This window comes from Zonotrichia albicollis, chromosome 8, assembly GCF_047830755.1.
Source record: "Zonotrichia albicollis isolate bZonAlb1 chromosome 8, bZonAlb1.hap1, whole genome shotgun sequence".
NCBI classification, from domain to species: Eukaryota; Metazoa; Chordata; class Aves; order Passeriformes; family Passerellidae; genus Zonotrichia; species Zonotrichia albicollis.
This window is the reverse complement of record NC_133826.1, coordinates 15036110-15057878: the sequence shown is the minus strand read 5'-3', so window position 1 is coordinate 15057878 and position 21769 is coordinate 15036110. Positions and strand designations below refer to the sequence as shown.

The 21769-nt window shown below is 36.2% G+C and overlaps 1 protein-coding gene across 5 annotated transcripts; it reads left to right on the top strand.

The window, feature by feature from the left end:
• Window positions 1-1360: 1360 nt before the first annotated feature.
• ODF2L (outer dense fiber of sperm tails 2 like) lies at window positions 1361-20582 on the top strand. Of its 5 annotated transcripts, none has more exons than XM_074546067.1 (17): window positions 1361-1501; window positions 2184-2300; window positions 3554-3703; window positions 5190-5252; window positions 5483-5554; window positions 7245-7361; window positions 9420-9605; window positions 10582-10691; window positions 12146-12281; window positions 12824-12934; window positions 14110-14214; window positions 14824-14970; window positions 15523-15579; window positions 16924-17009; window positions 17094-17256; window positions 18203-18328; window positions 18983-20582. In XM_074546067.1, the coding sequence occupies exons 2-17, from the start codon at window positions 2196-2198 to the stop codon at window positions 19109-19111; spliced, it is 1863 nt and encodes a 620-aa protein (XP_074402168.1). In that variant the 5' UTR covers window positions 1361-1501; window positions 2184-2195; the 3' UTR covers window positions 19112-20582. The 5 variants fall into 5 exon arrangements, with proteins under 5 accessions (XP_074402168.1, XP_074402169.1, XP_074402170.1 ...); XM_074546068.1 differs by having other exon boundaries at window positions 1373-1650; XM_074546069.1 differs by lacking the exons at window positions 1361-1501; window positions 5190-5252 and having other exon boundaries at window positions 1659-2300.
• Window positions 20583-21769: the final 1187 nt, after the last annotated feature.

Sequence of the window (21769 nt, the reverse complement as noted above, 5' to 3'; positions counted from 1 at the left end):
TTTCCTTTAATTATTTTCCACTCTGTGGATTGTGCCACTGTCATTAAAATGTGGTTTTCAGGACTGAAACTTGTAATTCATTCTTTGTTTAGGAGGTACAGAGTGCAATGCTAATTATCATGCTAATTAGCCCTCACTGCTGGATAGTGCTTGCGTTTTTTATAAACTATGACTAGATTTTTAGGAAATTCCAAAAACTTATTGCTTTCTTTTTAAAATAAGCCAATCTTATAGCAAGTTATGGGCAGCTAAAATTAAGAATTTTGTCTGAGGTGACTATGGGGTACCAAAGCCACAGCTCATAACAGTGGTGCTGAAGCAAAGGTCTGTCAGAGATAGTGAATTCTCAATACGAGGCTGTGGGTCCTATAGAGAACAAAGATTTAGGCCTTTTGCACAAGCAAAGACAAAATCTCTTTTGGAAGATTTTGTCTTTGGAATTCAGATACAATCGGGCACTCACTCCAGAATGGATAATGAAGTGATTTCATGTCTACTTGAATTTAAAAGTTTGAAATTTAGCATTTAATTTTTATTACCAGGCACACATGGCTGGGTAATATTCTCCAAAAAGTATATGAAGTGAGTAGCCTGCTCTCTGAAATTGCCAGCATAGAAGAAAAAACACACTGGCATTTTTACAAAAGATGACAAAGCATATGTTTGATTTTTATTTTGATTATTTCTTTCAAGCTTATTTTTTAATGTAAGTTGCTGACGCTGCTATTACCTAGAATCTTAAAAAGTAACATTTCTATCAGCATGATTTTTAAAACAAAGTGTTCAAATTATAATCATGTGTGAGTATATGTGTCTATGTACATATCTACCTTTGCACCTGTACAAGTGATCATGTTTGGATCACATGATCACTCAGTTTTGCACAATTTATGATTTGCAAATGATCTTTCCACACATCTGTTGCACATACAGTCAGGTTATATGAATACTTACTGTTTAACCTCAAAAAAAATTTAAAAATTAATGGAAACACTCAGAAAGCAATCATCTGGAGGACCTAAAACTCCCCAGAGGTCTCCAGGTTTCTGGACAGTAACCTCCTGGGCGCGCCGGGCACGTCCCGTCCGAGTAGGGGGCACAGCCGCTTCCTGAGGCCCCTTCGCATCCCACCCCCCTCCCCTCGTGCTCCCGGGGAAGGGGCGATGCCGCCTCTCCGGGCCCGCGGGGGCTGCGGCCCGCACGGCCCCGGCCGGGGGCACTGGGTGCTAGCGGGGAGCGCCGGGCAGGGCCAGCCCGGGGAGGGCATCACAGCCTGCCCCCGCCGCGAGAGGGGCCGGCACAGCACCGGCAGTGGCAACGGCAACAGCAACGGCAACAGCAACGGCGCGTTGCTCCGGCAACGGCTCCCGGCGGCGAGCAGCGGCGGGCGCGGGTGGGGACCCGCGGGAGGAGTGCTGAGCGGCGCTGCCCCACTGGAGCGGCGCTGAGGGGACAGTGCCCCGCTGGAGCTGTGCTGAGGGGACAGTGCCCCACTGGTCAGGTGCTGAGGGGACAGTGCTGCACAGGAGAGGTGCTGAGGGGACAGTGCCCCGCTGGAGCTGTGCTGAGGGGACAGTGCTGCACAGGAGAGGTGCTGAGCGGCACTACCCCACTGGAGCGGCGCTGAGGGGACAGTGCCCCCCTGGACAGGTGCTGAGGGGACAGTGCTGCACAGGGGAGGTGCTGAGGGGACAGTGTCCCGCAGGAGCCGTGCTGAGGGGACAGTGTCCCGTAGGACTGGTGCTGGGGAGCGGCTTGCGGGACACCCAGGCAGCGGGCGCAGGGGCCTTTGGTGAGGCGGGAGCCCAAGTGGGCCCAGGGTGAGGGCTGGCATTGAGTGACCTGTGCCCCTGAACCTCCCCTCTTGTGCTGAGGAGTGTGGAAGTGGGAAGTAGCATTGCGAGCTTTACTTTGTCCTTCGAGTGTATACAGTTTCCTGCTGTGGAAGGATTTGCTTTCTGCAAACCTTGTTTGTGAATTCAGTGCTGAGCAATTGCAAATTGTGAATTCTTTTGGAAGATTTCAGGCGCGTTAACTGTGTTACGTCTCTGCTGTGACTGGGGTCTGCTTGGTCCAGTCCAGCGGTCCCACTGAAGTGGGAACATCCTGGCATGCCAGTAATGTTTCAGTTACTGATTCGTGGAACTCCAACATATGTTGACATACATTGTCTTGTTATACAGCATTAAATCAAAATGTCATCATCATCACGGGCATCCTTGTCTTTACCTGTACATGACTGTTCTGCTCCTTCCTTGGACTTTGATCTTCAGGAAAAGTTTATTCTTCACACTGTTGAGGCAAGTTCATTCTGTTCCTGTTAGGTTTGATTTTTTAAACTGCATTTGTTTTTTTAACAAGGTTAAAACATACTTCCTAGTTATAGATGTGAAGTAGGTGATATTTCAAAAACGGGCCAAGTGACAGTGCTGGACATGGCAACATTATACTGAAACTATGGCAAAATTCTTTGTTCTTTCCTGCTTGTATCAATTTGCTATGATAAATGAAGCATGATGTTTAATCTTCCAATGTGCCATTTTCACTGGAAGTAATTAAATTCAAGAACTTGGTTTTGGCTGTATATCAGAGAGTTGCACTGTGTTACACAAGCTGAGGTCTGCCAGGAAATCTAATCCCGTAATAAAACAAGACATACACATATATAAAATAAAAAAACCTTAGATATTTGATTGCACTTGTTTGCTGTCAGACCAATTGAAAAGAGAGCAGTCTGCATTCTGATTCTGTGATTGTTTAAGATGGGAACTTCCTGAATTTGTTACTCATTTTCTCAATTATATGAAGGGCAATATGGATATAAGAGCTGAAACTCTTAGTCTGACAAATCCCTTTGATGGAGATGCACCTGGCACAGGCTGAGCACAGGAGAAATGGGTCCTGGTGGGTGGAGAAGGCAACACAATCCACTTCTGAAAAAATAATGAGCAGTCAGTGGAGTACTGAGGGGAGTAAACAATAACTTTGTACTTGGTGAAGGCATCAATCATTCTGGCGTGCTGGGGTGGAGGCAGGGCAGAGGTGTTTGGGGAAGGGGTGATGACAGGTTGCTGGTACCTGATAAGGAAGTGGAGGGAATGGGATTCATTTAGCTTTTAGGTCTGATATGGCTCTGGACTTGCCATGGCATGGGCACCATCATTTTCTTGAGCAGCTGGGCCTGGTGAGAAGCTTTTCCAGTTTGGGAAAAGAGGAAAGCCATTGCTGCCTCCAAACTGGAAGAAGTCTGCTGTGAAAAACAGCAACATGGGAATCTGAGCAGCTCTTGGCCTTCACCTTTACTGGAGATAGTCTGCCTTGGCCTTGTGAATTAGCTGTGTTCTGTGAGCAAACTGTTTGGGGGTACATCCTGTGATATGGCAGGCTTTTATCCTCGTTGAAAGTCCTAAATGATTCTTTAATCTTTAAACTTTCTCTTAAAGGATTCTTTGGAGGAGCTGACTTGTTTTATGTTGATATCCTTGAATTAGCAGTATCAGTGACCTAACTGTGAGCAAAACTAAATGTTACATAATTATGAATGCTATTTCAGGGAAAAACACGTGTGCCACCGGGAGAAACAGGAAAACTGTGTTCACTGATTCAGCCAGATAAAAAGGATTGTCACAGAACTACACAAGCCATCCAAGATGGGAAGTGTTTTACTGATCTGAGTAAAGAATCTGACAGTCTAGAACACCAAGTAAGAAAACATGTAGGGCATAAACACAGAATCAATGGAAATGTACGTTTCTTACACTAGTCTGAAAGAAACATGTTGTCATATAATCCATATAATCTTTATAAGACACATTGTGGGAAGATTGTTTTGTTATGTCCTGTGCACAAAGAAAATTCCTAAAAATTTGGAAGGAGTTTGTTGAACTATGTCTGTTAAAACACCTGAGTGAGTTCCTGTGTAACAACAGACATGTAGAACTCACATGTGGAACGAACACAGAAACCTGATGAAGATTGTAGATTGCTCTTACAATTAAATGTAATTTGTCATTACTGACTTTCTTAACTCTCTTTGAGAAGCTAACAAAATGGGTGTTTATTCCAAAGTTTATTTTTTAATTTTCAACTTAATTTTCAGGTTTTCATAGACATTGTTAGTTGTCTTACAAGCATGAGGCTTTCTGTTGGTCATTTGACAAAAAGAAAGTTCAAAAAGAACAAACTGTGGGGAAGACTGTTTCCTGAGAATGGAAAGATAGTGTGATAAATTTAGGTTTCCGGTCACTTCTCTCTTCTGGGAAGCCTTCTAAGTATTTTTGCTGATAAATCAGTGTCAGGCAACAAAACACCATTCCTGTTTATATATTATTTTTTGATGACAGCAAATCTGATTCAGTACAGTCAGGAAAGATTAGGACTTGTACTGAATACAATATTTATAAGTTTGCTGTGCAGGGAAATGTGGAAACCTGGATGCAGAACTGAGGTCCATGGATTGACTTTACAGATAGGCATAGGATCAAGATGACAGAACATTATGAGGAATGTTCATACATGCAGGCCAGGATAAGATGAAGGAGTTCTAGTCAAATTTTGATACCAAAGTTTCCAACTTGAGTTTGTGGGTTCATCTTCTCATTAGTGAAACTAAAATGTCTTGGATTTACAGTCTGAAAGCCACACAAGTCTGCTATTTTAAAATAGAAGTTGTGCATGCACACACACAGTAGGACATTTTAAAATAAATGTTTAGTTGACAATATCATGGGCACATAAATTCTACAAAGAGTTAACTCAAATTGGTTTTTGTGATCTTCCACCTTATGCTTTCTAGCTCAGTCTTCAAATTTTCATAACTGAGGCTCCTGAAAGGCTTTAGCACTTAATATTAGTCTTTGAAATATTGTGAATTCTACAAATGCTTTTACCCTTTAACCACATGCTTAAATAATACTTATCAATGATATTTAGAGCCCTTCTAGATAAAATAAAGAAATAAATAGATGTATGGAATGACCCTGGTTTGTTTCTTCAGCTACAAAGTTCCATGCACAAAATAAATTGAATCTTTAGGTTTTAATCACCAAGTAGCTTGTGAGTATGAGCTTTTCTAGTCATGTATACCAGGTTTAAAAATGTAGCAAACTATATGTAACCACTTAAAAACTATTGAAAAATACAAAATCAGTTATAGTCAGAATAAATTTTTAATGTTTCTTGTGTTGCAGTTAAACAGTAAAAATATTGACACTTTGATGCAGGAGCTAAGTGAAAGTGAAATTCAGAATACTGTAAGTAAATTAAAATTTGATTCTCTCTTTTCTAAGCTGAATATCTGAAATTGGCTACCTTATAGAGTCATACAATTTCCAGTAAGAGTGGCAAAGTGGGAGTATTTGTGATTTACCATCACAAAATGGAATCTTAGTTTTACATCTGAAATGTCTATCACTGTGCATTTCTGATGCTTTGTTGTGTACAGACATTAAAATAATTTCTTTGTTGGTTTTTTCCCATGAAGAATCTCAGGAAAAAAATACTTGAAAGGGAGAAACAGATTAAAGAACTTTCATCCATGCTCCAGTGTGAAAAAGTGAGTGATCAGTTCCATTAGAATGAATATTTTCTTCCAACATACTAGATTCCCAATTTAAAAAATATAAATTTTGAGTAAAACAATTATTTCAAAGACCTATGAAAAACATAAAATCCTGAAAGGTGTTTCCTACAGATTTATCTTAAAACCATCAAAACTGTATTCAAACCAACTAAGGATACAGTTATTCTTAACACTAATATCCTAAGGTGGCTTTTGACTTCTCATTTACTGATTTGCAATATTCTGGGGGAAAAGTATTTATGAGGAATAATATGGAGTGAGCTAAACAGATACTGCTCACAGCTGCTTTCCATGGCTCTGTTAGGAAAGGTAGTACAGACAGCAGAGCTAATATCATCAAAGGCTGGCAGGTCTGGTGAGAGCTCATTCAAAAAGAAGGGGATCAGTGCAAAAACCAGCACTGAAAGGGGAGAACTTTCCTGTATAAGAGGGCGCTGTAAAAGTTGGAAAGTTATTTTACTGGCAGTTTGGCAATCTGTGTTACAGATTGAATATCTCCAGGGCAATAGTGAGGGACAGCATAGGCTCAGTTAAACCCTTCAGGGTCAGCAGTGTACTTTGATATTTGTAACTCCTTGCAGGTTTTTAAGAGCCATGGTTCTTCTTTCAGAGTTTTTTTTGGGTTTCTTTTTTGCTTAACCAAATAAACATATCACTTGACTGCTGGATATTAACCTCTATTGACCAGCTGGTCATAATAGAGGAGCCTTTGGGGGCTCTTGTCATGTCTTTGCCTTTATCTTGAAGTGAAGGAGCACATTTTCGTGGAAACATCTTTTTGCTTGAGAATAGAAATGCTGAACAGAAAAGACTATAAAAATTCTGGAGACCCCAATGCCATCAGACTTCAGTGTTGGTGGGATCTATGAGGCACACCATGCCCTAACTGGAGACTACCTAATGTTGGACAATTTAGGGTGCCTACCATCTGAAAGGATAAATAATTTTCTATGCTGTCCCTTGTTTCTTCTTACATTAATTTCAATAAATGGCATTTTCATCAACACTTGACTGAATCTGCCTTTCTTACTGGTGTCTATAATGAACACTTCCTCTGGTACATTCTTTTAGTCTCTTGCAGTCTATACTGATAACAATTTTTATCTATCTTATTGCTTCTTACTTAGAATGAGCCAGAAGAATTAAACTGAAAGAAATTTCATAGAATCATCTGATCTGAGTGCTAGTGACATAAGTTTCCTCTTCCCTTGTGATTTACATATCTCCCAAAATTGGAGTTTGAATTAAATGTATCAATAGTTCTAATAGGAGATGAAGGTCTTTGGAATTTAATGAAGGTCGGTTCAGGTCTAGTTAGAGCACAGCTGATCAGTGTGGCTCAGTGTTAGTCATCCTGCTAGCTGGATGCCTTTCCCTAGCCTGGATGTCTGAGTTCATCCTCCCAGGCCTTATTCCTGCTACTTAAACTCAGATTAAATATTATACATAAAATTAAACGTCAATTGTTTCAAGTTGGTGATTTCTGTTTAACATTAATACAATTAGTAGCAAGTTACTGCTTGTGAATATACTTGTAGAGCATGTTTTTTCTTTTCCTGGTTTTGAGGACATTCAAATGTTAGTTAGAAACTACAGCATAGTAGAAAAAATACAGAGAGCCTCATACAGCATTGTACAATAATTTTGTGTTTGTCTTTCCTAGATCAAGATACAGAGACAGGACCACCTGTCAAAATCAGTAAAGGAAGTACAAGCTCACCTGCAGCGTCAGATTGAAAGGAAAGAAGCAGAAAATTATGAATTAAAAGTGAAAATGCAGGTCAAAATATTTTTACTTGTGTTTCAGTTAAATAGGGAAAAAACCCCAAAACAAACAAACCTGTTTTGAAAGCAAATTATTGATAGAAGAAAAATCCCAAACAGTCAAAATTGTAACCATTTATGTTCTGCAAGATCTGCCTGACCACACTATTTGAATTGCAAGGTTATTTGTTGGTGTTTTGTCTTTTCTCAACTTATGCACACTTGTACAGTTCTGGTGGAGCAAAGTGAAATGTGCATAGATGTGTTTGCACTCACTTAACTGCACTGTCTAGAAGTTTCCATATGGCCAAGAGATAAGCAAGTCTCTATGTTGACTTCCTGTTCTAAGAGAGCAGTGACAGCCACACCCTGTTTCTTCTTATTGTCTGTGAAGAATCGATGTCTCTTAGTAGACTGAAAGTAAAACACTGATGACTAATGCCTAATCCACTTTGTTAAAGTAGGTTAAATTATTTCCATTTTCTGTTCTAAAAAGCACAAGTTAAATTTGAGCATTTGAATCAGTTACTGGCTTTAGAAAAAGGCAAGGAGGAGGTCATGTGTGAAAGGCTGGAGCTGTATGTGGCCTCAGAATACAGTATATGAAACTTATCAAGAACATAGGCATGAATGAGAAAACATTGGCTAAAAACAATGTGTTTCTAATTTCCAAACTCTTTTACTAGCATACATCCCCTGCTAATTGAATCATTTGAGATTGTCACCCAACATGTAGCAAGGAATTTCAAATCACATGTCTATGTCTGCATAAATGTCTCATGTTTTCTTCTAAATAAAAATTGTTTTCTTGTTCTACCTAGTACAATTATAGAATTCCAACAACATTTTCATTGGATAAAATAACTCGATATGCAGCTGTATTGCCATTCAATTTCTATTTAAAAGTTTTGATCACTTTCAGAAATTGCTGAAGTCGTTTGCTAGCTTAAATCCTGGAGCTGATTTTGTTAATAACTAGACAAAAGCTTGCAAAAGCTTAGCATTGCCCCTATGAAATTAGTTCTCAATTCGAATTTGCCTCAGCCGCTCGCTAATGCCCAAAGCATTTATTCTTAGTGTGATTCTGACCTCCTGTGGTTATAACAGGGGATGGCAGCTGTTCACTTACACTGACAGCTGAAATCCATACATAAACTGAAATTTTGTTTGCTGTGTTAATCCACGACCTCAAGTCACATCTTTCTTTATTAGGTGCCCTGTAAGTTTTTATATAGGAAAACCTTTTTATATATTTGGGTATTTTTTGTAATTTCCTTTTTTTTTTAAGTAGTACTTCTGCTTTTCGGTGAATCCTGGTACCTGAGGCCATCTTTCACTTGGAAAACCACATACATTTTGCTTTGATTCTGTAAAATTTTGGACCATTAGCAGGAACTTTACTGAGAGGTACCCATAATATGCATATTTTATAGCAACTCTCAATGAGTACCTTGAATAAGGCTGGCCCATCCACAGGTTCAGTAGTTAACTAGTAGTACATAATGTAGTGTCAGACCTAGGCTAAAAGGAATGCATTAATCATTCCTACAATTTGGATATTTATCACTGAACTAAGAAAGCTGACACTGCTGGCTTACCTAAATTGCTGGAGTTTGGTGGAAGAATAGTAAAAGATATGAACAGGACTTACACTTGTCTTTCTGAAACTAATTGTCTATTGGTAGCTTGATCATTTTTGATAAATGGATCTGAGATTCTCCTTGAAACAGTCTGGTATTGCTCTAAATGAATATCATCATGTAGTGTTGATACCATGCCTTGCAGGTGGAAATTCTGCATCCATTTGCAAGAGCACACAGGCATGGTTAGATTGCTGCCTTTTCCCCTGCCCCTTCTCAGCCTCCTCTTTTCATCTTGGTAATGACTTTCTCCCTGTGTTTTTCTTCTTGACTGTTGTACTTAGCTAGCTCCTTGTATCAACCACAGGATTTGAGATACCAAAATTATATGGAAACAGATGTTATAAATGTAACAGTTCTTCCTAATTATTTTATAGTACAAAATTTATCTGTAAGGCTTTGAATTTGAATCGTTGATTTTAATTATGCTGCAGACTCTAAAAAATAAAATAGCAGAGTGGAAACATCAAATTGGTGAATACAAGTGCCAGAAGTTAGCCTTAAAGGAAACAAGTGAGCAAAAGAAGATAGCTCTGGAAAAAGCAATAAGATCCCAGAAACAAAGAGCTCAGCTCTTAGAAGAAACTGTGAAAGATGTAACCTCTAAAATAAAAGAACATGTGAGTGACTATACTATGAGCAATGTTATGTTGTATGGTTTGAAATTAAACAAATGAAAGACTTTCACCTGTGGAAAATAGAAAAAATTGTTTCATTTTGCTGTGCTTGTATGTCTTTTGTTTTGCTGCTCATTTCTTAAGGAAAAGGTTGCTATAGGTGTCCTGAAAGCTATTACTACTAACTGCTTTTGTTTTGTTAAAATTTAGTGGTTGTCTTAAGAGGTTGAACATTTTAAGCTGTAGGAGGTAAGAGGAGTGTCATCAGCTTTTGGTTAAACCTTTGCTGGCCCTCCTGTTAGTCCTCTGTGGATAAGCACTGACTAACTCAGAAATACAGTGTACTAACTGAGAATCCATGGCTGAGGTTTGGAGTGTTAGTTTTCTTGATTTATTAATATGTGATGTCTCATGTGGTTACTCAGCTTTTAGTTTCTAAGCTGCTTGCTCTGAACCTTTTCAAAATCCAAACATAAAAGTTCCTTAATCCAAGTTGTTCCTTGGAATCTTGCTTTGCCTATCAGTAGTTTTATCTATGTTCATTTAAGGGATTTTACCTAATGCTTAATTTCTTACCCAGCTAGCATTTGTCATTCTTATGATATTTTATCACAATTTTATTCATTTATTATTAATGTCATTTATATGTAGTAGAGATGTATTAAAGACAATTTTTTTTGTAAGAAAAGATTATCATCCTAAATTTTGAAATGTTGTATTCTACAGTTGATATACAGTACCAGGGTTTAACTACGTCTCTGCCTTGAAAATAAATCTGTACATAGATTTGATTTTTAAAAATATGGGGAATTTTGTTGATTTTATTTTGAGATGAGAGAAAATTTATATTGATTTGTACAAGGGAGATCCAATAAAAGTTTTATCTTAAATATTTCTATTATCTAAATTTTATAGAATTAAATGGCATTCTTCAGTGACATTCTTTTGTTACATAATTTATAATTTCTGCATTCTCTAGGAAGTCAAACTGGGTGAGATACTGTCAGCTTCTGATGTCTGGAAAAACCAGCATGATAGAATAGTTGAAGAAAAGACAATGTTAGAAGTTCAAGTAGAAGGTCTTGAGAAGTAAGTTGGACTGTTGATCTTTTTTGTTTATTTATTTCTATGGTCACAGGGTGTTGATATTTAGTAGTGCAATACTCATTGTTGACAATGTAAATGAGTTTATTAATATTTTAAAATTCTGAGCAGAATTTGGAAGTTGGAAATGAGAACAAATTTAAGATTTTTAGCCTCCTCTCTGTTGCATTTCACTTCTTTTGAAGGTTTATTCCCCTTTACCAGTAAGGAACATATTCCTTTTCCTGCATAACTCTGATCAGCCTGAACTTGCTGACAGCTCCTATGCAGCCTCCACATAACCACTTATTTAATAACTGATTCAACAGCTTGAGTGTTAACCCTTGTGTTTACAGAACAGAAAAAGGCTCTTTGTCTTGTAGGTCCTACTTCAGAGTAGTGATGGCCAAATTATTTCAGTTTCCCTAAGCCTCACCTCAGTAGGGGATAGAGAGGAGTTCTCAGATGCCATTCAAACAGTTCACTGTTATAGAGAAAAGCAGAACAAAATTATCCAACCTTATTCAAACTACACAGTCAAATCTTAATGTACATGAAGGATATGTTATTTTTTTGAGCAGACAATGACAAACTTCCTTTTACCGTTTCTGTTGGTAGAAATATAGACTATAATTTAAACCAGCAAAAGAAACTGTTAGATGCCTTTATTCTAGGTCCGAGATAATGTTTATTTCACAGAGAACTTGATTCATGCTCAAGTATTTAACAGCTCACATTAAAATGGCTTGAATATTTTGTTTTTTTCCCAGAAAATCTGGCATTTCTGAAAATACTTGCAGCAGATTTTAAAATTTAACCACAGGGCAAGTAGATGACATCAGCCCAGAAATCTCTCTAGCCCACTGTTGGTCCAGTGTGCATAGGAAAGCATCTAAGAAAGAACAAATACTCATTCTGCTTCCAGCTGGTTTTTGCTGTTTTCATTTCAGCTGAAAATACAAGTCTTTGCTTGAAATGTGCCCTTCTAACAAAACTTGTTCTACTAAGCAGTGTGTGGCTGTCTAAACAGCAAAACAAATTTTGTGAACTTTATTAACCAAAAAAAGCAAAAAATGAGGCCTAGCATAGTTTGCTGCTTTCAATAAAAGAAAGTAATAACATTCCTAAGTAGCTAAGGAGTGTTCTTAGTAGGACATTATGTGCTATACCCTATAAATTCAATATAATTATATTTTGTACAGTGTGCATATGCATAGTTCTCTTGGCAGTATCATTTGGTGTTCTGTAACTGAGCTAAGACACCTTCCTTGGAGTAGAAACTCTCCTCTTTCAGAGTTTATTTCAGAATATAAGCAGATAATCCTTTCTTTGGATGCATAAATGCATTCCCCCTTTTATATATATATACTACAAAGGGGAATGTGTTAAAGTTCAATTTAATTTTCATAGTGAGAGTTTGGAAGCATTGTGTATTATAGAGAACTTGCCTGTCTTACAAGTCAGATCCAAGGCCTGATGGAAGATGTAGAAAGAAGGGAGAAATGGAGAAGAAACTCAGAAGAGGAAATTCTTGGACAGCTAAATTCTGTTAACTCTGAAAATGAAAATATTTACCTTGAAAACAAAAAATTAAAGGTGAGATTATAAATCATTGTTGAATGGCTCTACATTTCTCACACATTAATGATCAACCATGTTAATTCTCTTTGGACCTTCTGTCTAGAGACCCCAGACCTGCAGAATAAGGTTTGCTGTCCATTTATAATAGTAAGGACAAAGGAGATGCTGAAAATTTTCCAGTGGAAATTTATGGCAAAGTTAGGAACAAGGTTGTCTGATGATATATCTGCTTAATCAGGATGCTGTTTATTTTACTGTCAATAACTGCACAATTTCTTAAGTAAAAATTCTTCTTTTATGTTTGTTAAACTTTCTTTCAAATGAAAGAACTGAGTTTAATTATTAATTTCAATTTTGAAAGAGTTTCCAGGTTTTATTGTGCAATAGAAGTGTTCTGATGAGCTGACAAATGAACTATAGGCTATCATTTTTGTTTGATAGAAAAAATACTTACATTACCCTTCCTAGTGCCAGTCACTTGCTGGTAATATCATATTGTAGAATGTGTTATTTTAGTAACACTCTTAACATTTTTATATTTTCTATTTTTGATCAAGGCTTCCCTTGCTACATTGGAGAAAAGTACAGTATCTGTTGAATATGAGTTGCTCCATCTGCAAGAAAAAGCAAAGCTACAGGAAAACCTTGTAGAACACAGTAAAAATGAGGTGACTTAGCATGTTTGAAATCTTCAAGTATGTTTCTTTTTTAAATTTGTAAGCCATTTTGAGGAAATTATAAAGGTTTTGTCTGTAATAAATCTGTTTTGTTGTCATTGGGATTGTAATATTTTTGTAATATTGAGTATGAAAGAAGAAATTGCTATTACAGACCATATGGAGGAATAGTCTCCACACACTTGCAAGTACACATTGTCTGTACTTGAAGCTCATTGAAGCCAACAAGACAAGATTGCTTTGACAAGATTTGCTTGCTAAAAAGCAGGTTAGTGACCCAGTAAACGAGATGTTTAAAAAGTTTGAGTCTGATGTCTTCAGTGGATAAACTGATGATATTTTACCTCTACTTGGCCATATTTTATCTTCACATTCCTAAGAGCATATCAGTATTCAAGTAAGCTCAAGAAATCCAAGTTCATTCAAGAAATATATATTAGGGTTATGAGTATAGGGTTATTTGAGTTGTTTTATTTCGGTGGGGATATCCACAAAGAAATACCAGTGAAACAAATAAATCAAACTTATAATGGGCTTTTTATCAATTCAGTTTTTGTATTTGGCTTTATTCACACAGGAGTTTTAGAACATTGATTCAAATATGTGTTTATTTATGCTGTAGTATAGACACAATTTCATTGACATTCTTCACTTACTGATTTGTTTTACTCACTGACAAGAGAAAAGAAAGACATGATACAAAATCTAGAGTAGAGGCAGAGAGCTTGTCTTTGGAATGCATCATCACAATTAAAGCTGCAGCCAGGTTCAGGATGATAGATGTAGTTCCAGGTAACAGCCAGCCTCAAGCAGTGAGTGGAGTGAATTCCCCAGCTCAGGGCTGTAGTGACTCCAGATGGGAAGTGCCAGTGACAGTTTTGTGGGGACAGAGGTGTGAGTCACACTGGCTGCTTCTACAGCACAGCTGCAGCTCATTCTCCATTGTTGATAACACACTGCTGATATGACAGTGCTCTTCACCTGGAATCATTTTGTACTTGCTGTGACAAGTAGGATAATGAAAATAAATAACTTCAAATAATAAATTTTGAGATACTGCTTAGAAGTCAGATGTTTTCCTTTATGCTTCATACTAATGATTCTACCTTTTCTATATTTAAAAGAAGGACCTTGCAAATGTATGTGAATACTGTATGTTGTCCTAGGTACAAAAAAGGCAAATTGCTGTGGAAGAATTGAAATCCAGATATGAAACAGTCTTAAATGAAAACACAAAAATAACAGAAAACAAATGCTTAGAAGCAGATAAGGTAAGTTTTTCAGTAGTAAAGAATGTTCCCAAATAATTATGTAGAACACAGGTCTTTTCTACATTTTTGTGATCTTGTTAGAAGTCACAAGGTACTGTCTCTTGGTTTTAAATTTCTGAGTTTTACTGACTGCTATCTAAAGCTGGTGCTTTTTGGATACTACACAATTGCAAACAATGGAACAATGATTTCTAGTCCAATTACTAAGTAGTTTGGCTACTTTTTTGGAATTCCAGAATTCCTTTATCACTTTCAAAAGTGTGATTTTATTGTTGATGATTTTCAAACTATCTTTTTGACCGAACAGTTGTGAAAGTTCTACATGGAAGCAAACCTATTGTAAGTTCTTTTCTTTTTAACTAACAGTTAAGACTGAGACTCCATACAGAGGTGAGTTATCAATTTTTCAGCAGATGGAGCTGAACACTGGAAGACAGCATATTCTTAAGTATCAGAAAAGAACTTGTATCTTTGTCTGTATTTTATAAAATAGGTGACATGTTACTTGTATAGAATTTTAGCTTTATTACCCACATGAAAATCCATTAAGTGTTACAATTAATTTATGGGTTTACATTTACATTTTTCTCCTGTGATGCTACTATGCAGGTGAGGCACAAAATGGAGGCTGAGTTAAAGGAGTTAGAACATGTTTGTGACTTGCTGAAAGCAACTGAGGAAAACCAGCAAAAACTTCTGGCCTGGGAAAGGATCTGTGCACAGAAATGCAAAACCCTCAGGGAGCTGGAGCTTCAGGTGGTTAGAACATGCTGATTTCTAAAGATAAATGAGAAAATTATGTGGTAAAATGTCACTGGGCCATTTTGCTATTGGTGTGTGTGACAGTGGTGAGGTTTCCTTCGTTATTTTCTTCATAAATCAAAATTTCTGGGGAAATCTTCATAAATCATAAATCAGTTTCTGGGGAAATCAGATAATGCAAATAAAGCTGTTGCCAACGGTATTTATGTGAATTCATTATGTGGTGAGGCTTGTAACTTTTATAATTAATATATTTTTGATCTTTTTGAATACCTGTGTCCTGAGATGTGTTGCAGAATTCTTCCCTGGAAATAAATGCAAGTCTTGATATTTTTTGTATCTAATAGAACAAATTAATTCTACATTAGTTTTGTTTTTAATGGCAAATTAATAAACCACACAATATTTAATCAGATAAATTATATTCTTGATGATGTATAACATTTTAAAGTGTTTTAGTTGAGTAAGTACTTTTAAAATACGCTTTAATAGGATAATTGCAATTTTTAGCTGTATTTAACGCTAATGCTTGTATTTTCTCTAAAGCCTGAAAATGAATTTTCCTGGACTTTTTTTTTCTCTGACATCAATTTCTATGGCAGGGTAGGTTTGGGGGTTTTTTGGTTATTGTTTTTTGTCTTTATTTTAATGTGCTCTTAAGTTAGAAGAGCACAAATGACAAAGATTTTTAAGTTAGTAGGGTGGGAAAGGGGCCTAATCATCCTGCTATGTCAGCAGGAAAACTACAGCTAAAGTACTGTGAGTCTCTGTGGTCCTATAGACTTTATATAAAACATTGCTCTTGATTTTTGATTCTTCCAGGAATGTTCATAAACTCTTAAATCAAGTACTTAAACAATAATTAATTTTGAGGTGCAAAATTTATACATCATATAAAACTATGAATGTCATTTTAATCTAACTACGTGTTTCCTTGAAAAAGTGCAGAAGAACCTCTTAAGTATAGCACAATAATTGGGAATATAATCACTAGTCTGGTGGAACAGTAGTTGAATTTCAGCATTAAGTCTTGGTGATTGGTGTACTTTACACTTGACTCTATGACCAGAATTTAGGAAAATTCATTTTGGAGCAATTGCTCCTCTCCTGGGTTCATCTGGACTAATTTCTGCTACTCCCAGTGTGCTGCTGCCTGAACAGCCTGCAGGTCTGATAAACACAATCAGCAGATGAGCTCAGATTGCTGGATGGGACTGCTTGAGGTGGTCCAAAGAATGGTGGTGGTCACCCCTGTAAATGCTGATGTGCCTGATTATTGCTGACAGGCTGCTGATGGGTGCAAGAAAGAGCAATAAACCCATTGCTACTGAGATTTGAAGGAAAATGTGTATAAAAGTTTAGCACACTGGATGCTGGGCAGGAGAAGACTGTCTTCTTGCTTCCTTCAGCTGTTGCTGCTGTATCTCTCTTCATGAACTTGTCCTTTTTTTATATTCTCTTCTTTATGAAATTCTTTGCCCGTGCTGCCCTGTTCTGCTGTGATAACTGGATGTATATGCAGTGTTGCTTTTATGCTTGCTGTGACTGTACTGTGAGGGAGCCTTTTTAGCTGGCCCTAATACACAAGGCTGCATGGGCAGCACATGGAGTTTTTTAGGACTTGGTTACATAGGGGATTTTCAGCCTAAATTTTCACACTAAATTTTAGTCTCCAATTTTAGCTAATTTTACTAATTTACTAATTAGTAAAATTAGTAAATTTTACTAATTAGTAAATTAATTTTACTAATTTAAGATATTTTTACAAGGTGCAATAATACAAGATAACATTTACTTGATTATAGTATAGCGTTTGTCTGAATAAACAGCATTTATCTGAAATTACAGTTAAATTTTTTGATGGATTTTAATAGACAGGCTTACTTTACTCCAGTAAGATCCTACATAGAGGTCTCTTCAACTAGAAACAAATTGTCATTTTCACAGGATAACCACAGTGTAACTTCTATGGGCAGTCTTTGCTTAGAAGAAGAGATCTGTAACATTCAGAAGAAATATGGAGATCTTCAAAGGTAACTTGAAGAATCTGATCAAAATTCATTCCTACACTTTTCTGCTATAGTGAATTATAATGCACTGATCTGTTTTGTGTAAAGGCAATTAGGACAGGTGGAATATCAGAATGAAGAACTTGCTTACCAGCTCAGGAAAGAAGATGAGAGTCTTCAGAGCAGTAAATTGCAGCTTGAAGAGAAAATTGCAGAATATAATGCATTGACCAGACAACTTGAATCTGCTTTGGAAGAAGGGAGAAAAAGGGTATTGGTGATTTAATACGTCTCAATCTTGTTTGCTACTTTCTATTTAAAAACAGCATTAAAATTAAGCTTGAGAAAAAAATGTGGGACAAGACTATTTTGCATGTAGGAAGAAATACTAAACAGTTACTGTGAATTCCTTCATGTTTCAAATATGGATGGAACAATTCAATTTCTTTGTCAAATTTGGATACTATGGAAATAAATACCAAGTTTCAATTTACCAACCTTTTATTATAATTTTTTTAAAATTGATAAATCAAAATACTTAAACCACCTAATATTAAATCCCACACATATGGCAAAAAGTTTCTATACAAAAGCTTAATCTTATCTTTTGCTTTCTTTGTTATAAAAGCCCACAAGAACGTTGGTGTTGAAATCCCTCTCTTTTTAGAGGAAGAACAGGTTCTTTCTATATTAAGCAGAATTTTATCTGTAAAATCATTTGTAGAAATTATGCAAACAGTAAATCAAATTCAAGAGAAAATGCAGAAATTTAGATTGTATTGAATTATATTAGTTTAATCAGAAAAAATGTATGAAGTTATAATTTCTGATTAAAAATGTAGAAATAACCATCTGATTTTTTTTCACTACTGTCTGAGGATATTTCTTTGGTCTTGAAAATACTGAAATTTTGGCTTAACTTGAAAATAAGCTGTAAAGTGTTCCACTCCCACTGTATTACAATTTTTTCCAAATTGAAACAGCTTTCAAATTTAGCCAGAATATTTCTCAGATTTGTTTAAGTCCAGGGCATGGGAAATAAATTAAGTATTAGATTAAAGAATAGGAAATAGAGCTAGTAATGTTAAACTATAAGAAAATAATTTGATTTTGGCTTTAAAAGTAAATATATATGTAATACATATATAATTTATAAATATATTTTGTGTATATATATATATAACATATATAGCCTTTCTCTCTCATTACTTTTATAGGTAGCTGAAGAATGGGAAAAAATGTCATACAGAGAACAAGCCTTTCAGACAAAACTGATGCTTCTTGAAGCTGAAGTGAGAAAGAGGCAAGAAGAAAAAAAGCAACTCCTCTGCTTATTTCACCATGTGAGTAAATAATGCTGTTTGTGATTCAAGAAATCCCCACATCACCATTTACAAAATCAAGTTCCTTTTCCTGAAAACACACTACTAATACAGTTGAGACACACTTTTCAGAGCAGTAAATTAATTCAACTTTACAATATACTTTGTACATTGACATTTCCCATCAACCTAACAGATGTCCAATCTAACTAAATCACTTGAATAATATTGAGTTTCCAACTCTTACTCAGTCAAGTTTACACAGCAAGATGAAAAAGAAATAAAGTATGAAGTTGTAGTTTCCCTCAGATCAATTATGTTCAGGAAACATCTCTACATTTGATTAGGTGCATTACAATATCATAATGATGTAGTGATAGCTTGTTTTTCTTTCCTGAGTTAATGCCAGTAATCTGAATTTATAATTGTTATAAATTATTGTAGGCCTTTTTTTGATTTTAAGTCTATCCAAACATATTCACTTTGGTCCTGACAATATAAAAAAAAGCATCTATCCTTTGAAGCTATTTTTAACACCTTTGCTTTTGTGGAGCCTCTGAAAATATTTACAGGGAAATAAAGCTATAAAAATTAGGTACTTTGTGTCTTAGATTATTATTTCCATTGCTTTATATTTTTTTTCTAAGTTTCTGTGCATTTTTCTTTTTTCATTAGAATGAAAAGCATCATGAAGTACATCTGAAAGAGCTGGAGAACCGCCTACAGAAGTCAGTGATCAAGAACCAGAGCATCCAGAATTATGTGCAGTTTTTGAAAGATGCATATGTTACAATGTTTGGCTGAATTGTTTAATCTATTTTATAGTGGAGAAACTTGTCAGGATTGGGCTCCCAGTCTTGTTGAAGACAAAGCCATGGAGGCCTTACATTATTTTGACAGATTAAGTTTTTTGATGCTAATTCTTCCCTGGGAAGACATCTGTTGTGGGCAGGAGCAGCAGGTGAGGCGTTGCTGTGTGCCAGGGGCTGGGCACACGTGGGGAATGGGGCTGGTGTTGCTGCAGAACCCTTTGTGCTCCCCAGGGCACAGCAGGGCAAGGCTGAGTGCACAGCAGCAGCAGCAGGTGTGTGTGTGTGGGGTGTACACACAATGTCTGTCAATGTCCTGGCCTGTAAAATCTTACCTGAGTTCTTTTAGTCCATGGTAAATGCAAATGACCACAGATTAGCTTTCAATTCAATGATATCTTACCTATTAAAACAGACAAAAATTGAGATCATTAGGTTCCTTCTCTTTTTTCCCCTGCAGTTTAGTCCCAGTATAGTCCTACACTACATGGAAGAGTTGCCACCACAAGGCTGTCCCATCCAGCCACTTTTCTCTACATCTCATCATTATGCTCAGGAATGTACTATAGTAGCATTTTATAAATATAAGTAGGAAAAATTTTTAGGTACAGGTATAGTTTAAGCTCTGGATGTGCTCATATACCCTGGTGACACAGCTCCAGTGAGATATTTAAGTATTTGTCTGAGTTCAAGAGCTGCTGTTCAATAAGACAGACCTGTGCCTCAAGTAAAACATGTAAATATTCAGCTGATACAGGATTAATATAAGAAGCAATTCTTGATCTAATTTCAGTTCTAAATTCTAATTAGTTTTGTTGACATATGCTATGATTTGTTTTTCAAAAATAGTACTTTCAATTAAATATATATGATTTACAATGTGTACTTAAGTAATATATATTGTTTGACCAAAACCTTAAGTTTGTTTATGCATAGGCAATACCTATTCTATTTCATTGTTAGTTGTTACTAATGTGTTGAATACAGACCTTTTTTTTTGCAAATGCTTATCCATCTTAACAAATACTGATGTGTGCTAATGATCTGTTTCTGTGCACTTTTTAAAAATAAAATTTCCATTTATCCTATATGACATGTTAGTAGCAAATATTTATTTTAAATTTGGGGGGTTTGCATTACACACACACACAAACATTTGGATTCATTTAGTTCTGGTTGTGCTACTTATAAAATATCAAAAAACCTTTTTGAAAGTCATCATGTATGAAGGAAAGAGTTCAGAAATAAATTGTTCAATCAGTGCATGAGTGGTTTTCCAGAGCTCATACTGAAAAACTGTACACCTTTCATTAGATTTTTTTTTCCTTTTTAGTTTGTTTTGTTTCTTTTTATGGTTCTCCATTACCTTTTTGTTGTGTGGGGTTTTTTTCCCATGGTAGAAATAGGGCTGATAGTTGCAAGGATAATTTGGTTTTCCTTAGCTCCGTTTTGAACTGGTGTTAGCTTATCATGTCTTTTGCATTTTAAAAATTAATTTAGAAGAAATTATTGTGAATTGTTTCTTTCTAAAAAAGAAAATAATAAAATTTTGTCTTAACTACTGAGGGATTGAGCATTTACTTGAGATTGCTGCTTGTATTTTTAGTAACTGTGTAATATATAGCTAAATTAGTTCTTGCCCTGTTCATTTTGCAGTGTAGAATTCTGTATGCTCTGCCACAAAATTCTTGGTTACAGCTGTACTGATTTGACTGCATTTTGAGATTCTACTATTTTTCTTCAAAGCAATTTATACCATCTGCATCACGTAGCAAAGTGACACAGTTTTACAGTAAGAAATAGACTAATTATGCTTGCTTTTGGGGGTATTGTCTTCTCTAACAATTTTAGAAGCCTTTGGTAAGGATGGTGTTGCCACCATTTCACCTCTCAGCCTTTTTTCCAATGTGATTTTATTTTGTCATTTCTCAAAAAAAAAAAAAGCTGAACATGCTGTTGCAGTTTTCAAATACAGTCAGATTAAACCTCTTATTGCTGTAAGTATGGACAGAAAAAGTACAAAACCCAGAGTTCCTGGTCTGTGCTGTGCTTACTTTTGTGATTATATTTTTAATCAGATACTGTTCTGTCACAGGCCCCTTAGAAAGCAGGAATGTTTCTCTGCTGCTGTGCAGAAAGTCCTTGGCCAGAAAAGCAGTAAAACCCAGAGATTCTGTATAAAAGTTTGACCATGCTTTCAGTGATGAGCTCTTCCAATAGAAAGAGATTTTAGCTGGTTAAGAACAGAGCAGAGAAAGAAAAAAAGATTCAAACACTACATTCTATATCCCAGTTTATTTAGATTTCCTACTAAGAAGCCATTTTTACTGTAGGCTTACTAAGGTACACAGTCAAATGTACACTGTGTGTGTTGTAGAATTTTTTGAAAGGATTTTGTAGTAATTTTTTGCAGAAGCTGGCTCGGTATGATCCAAGATATGTAAGAGAACTCATGGCTGAACTGATGCCAAGTGTTCTTGTAAATCAAATCAAAGCCACCTGCAGTGTTACAATATCCCCCCTATATCTTGCTGTATTGCTTTATTTGCTACCCATGTTAATTAATTTGTTCTCTTTTTTTTTTCTTTTTCTTTTTTTTTTTTTTTTTTGCTGTGGAGTTTTCCAGGAACAACTTCAGTCTGATTGCTATGGA

Coding starts and splice junctions, on each gene's coding strand:
- ODF2L (XM_074546067.1), top strand. CDS start 2,196: ATGTCATCATCATCACGGGCATCCTTGTCTTTACCTGTACATGACTGT. Junction 10,692..12,145: donor CAAGTAGAAGGTCTTGAGAA/GTAAGTTGGACT, acceptor CTGTCTTACAAG/TCAGATCCAAGGCCTGATGG. Junction 14,971..15,522: donor TCAGGGAGCTGGAGCTTCAG/GTGGTTAGAACA, acceptor TTTTCTCTAAAG/CCTGAAAATGAATTTTCCTG.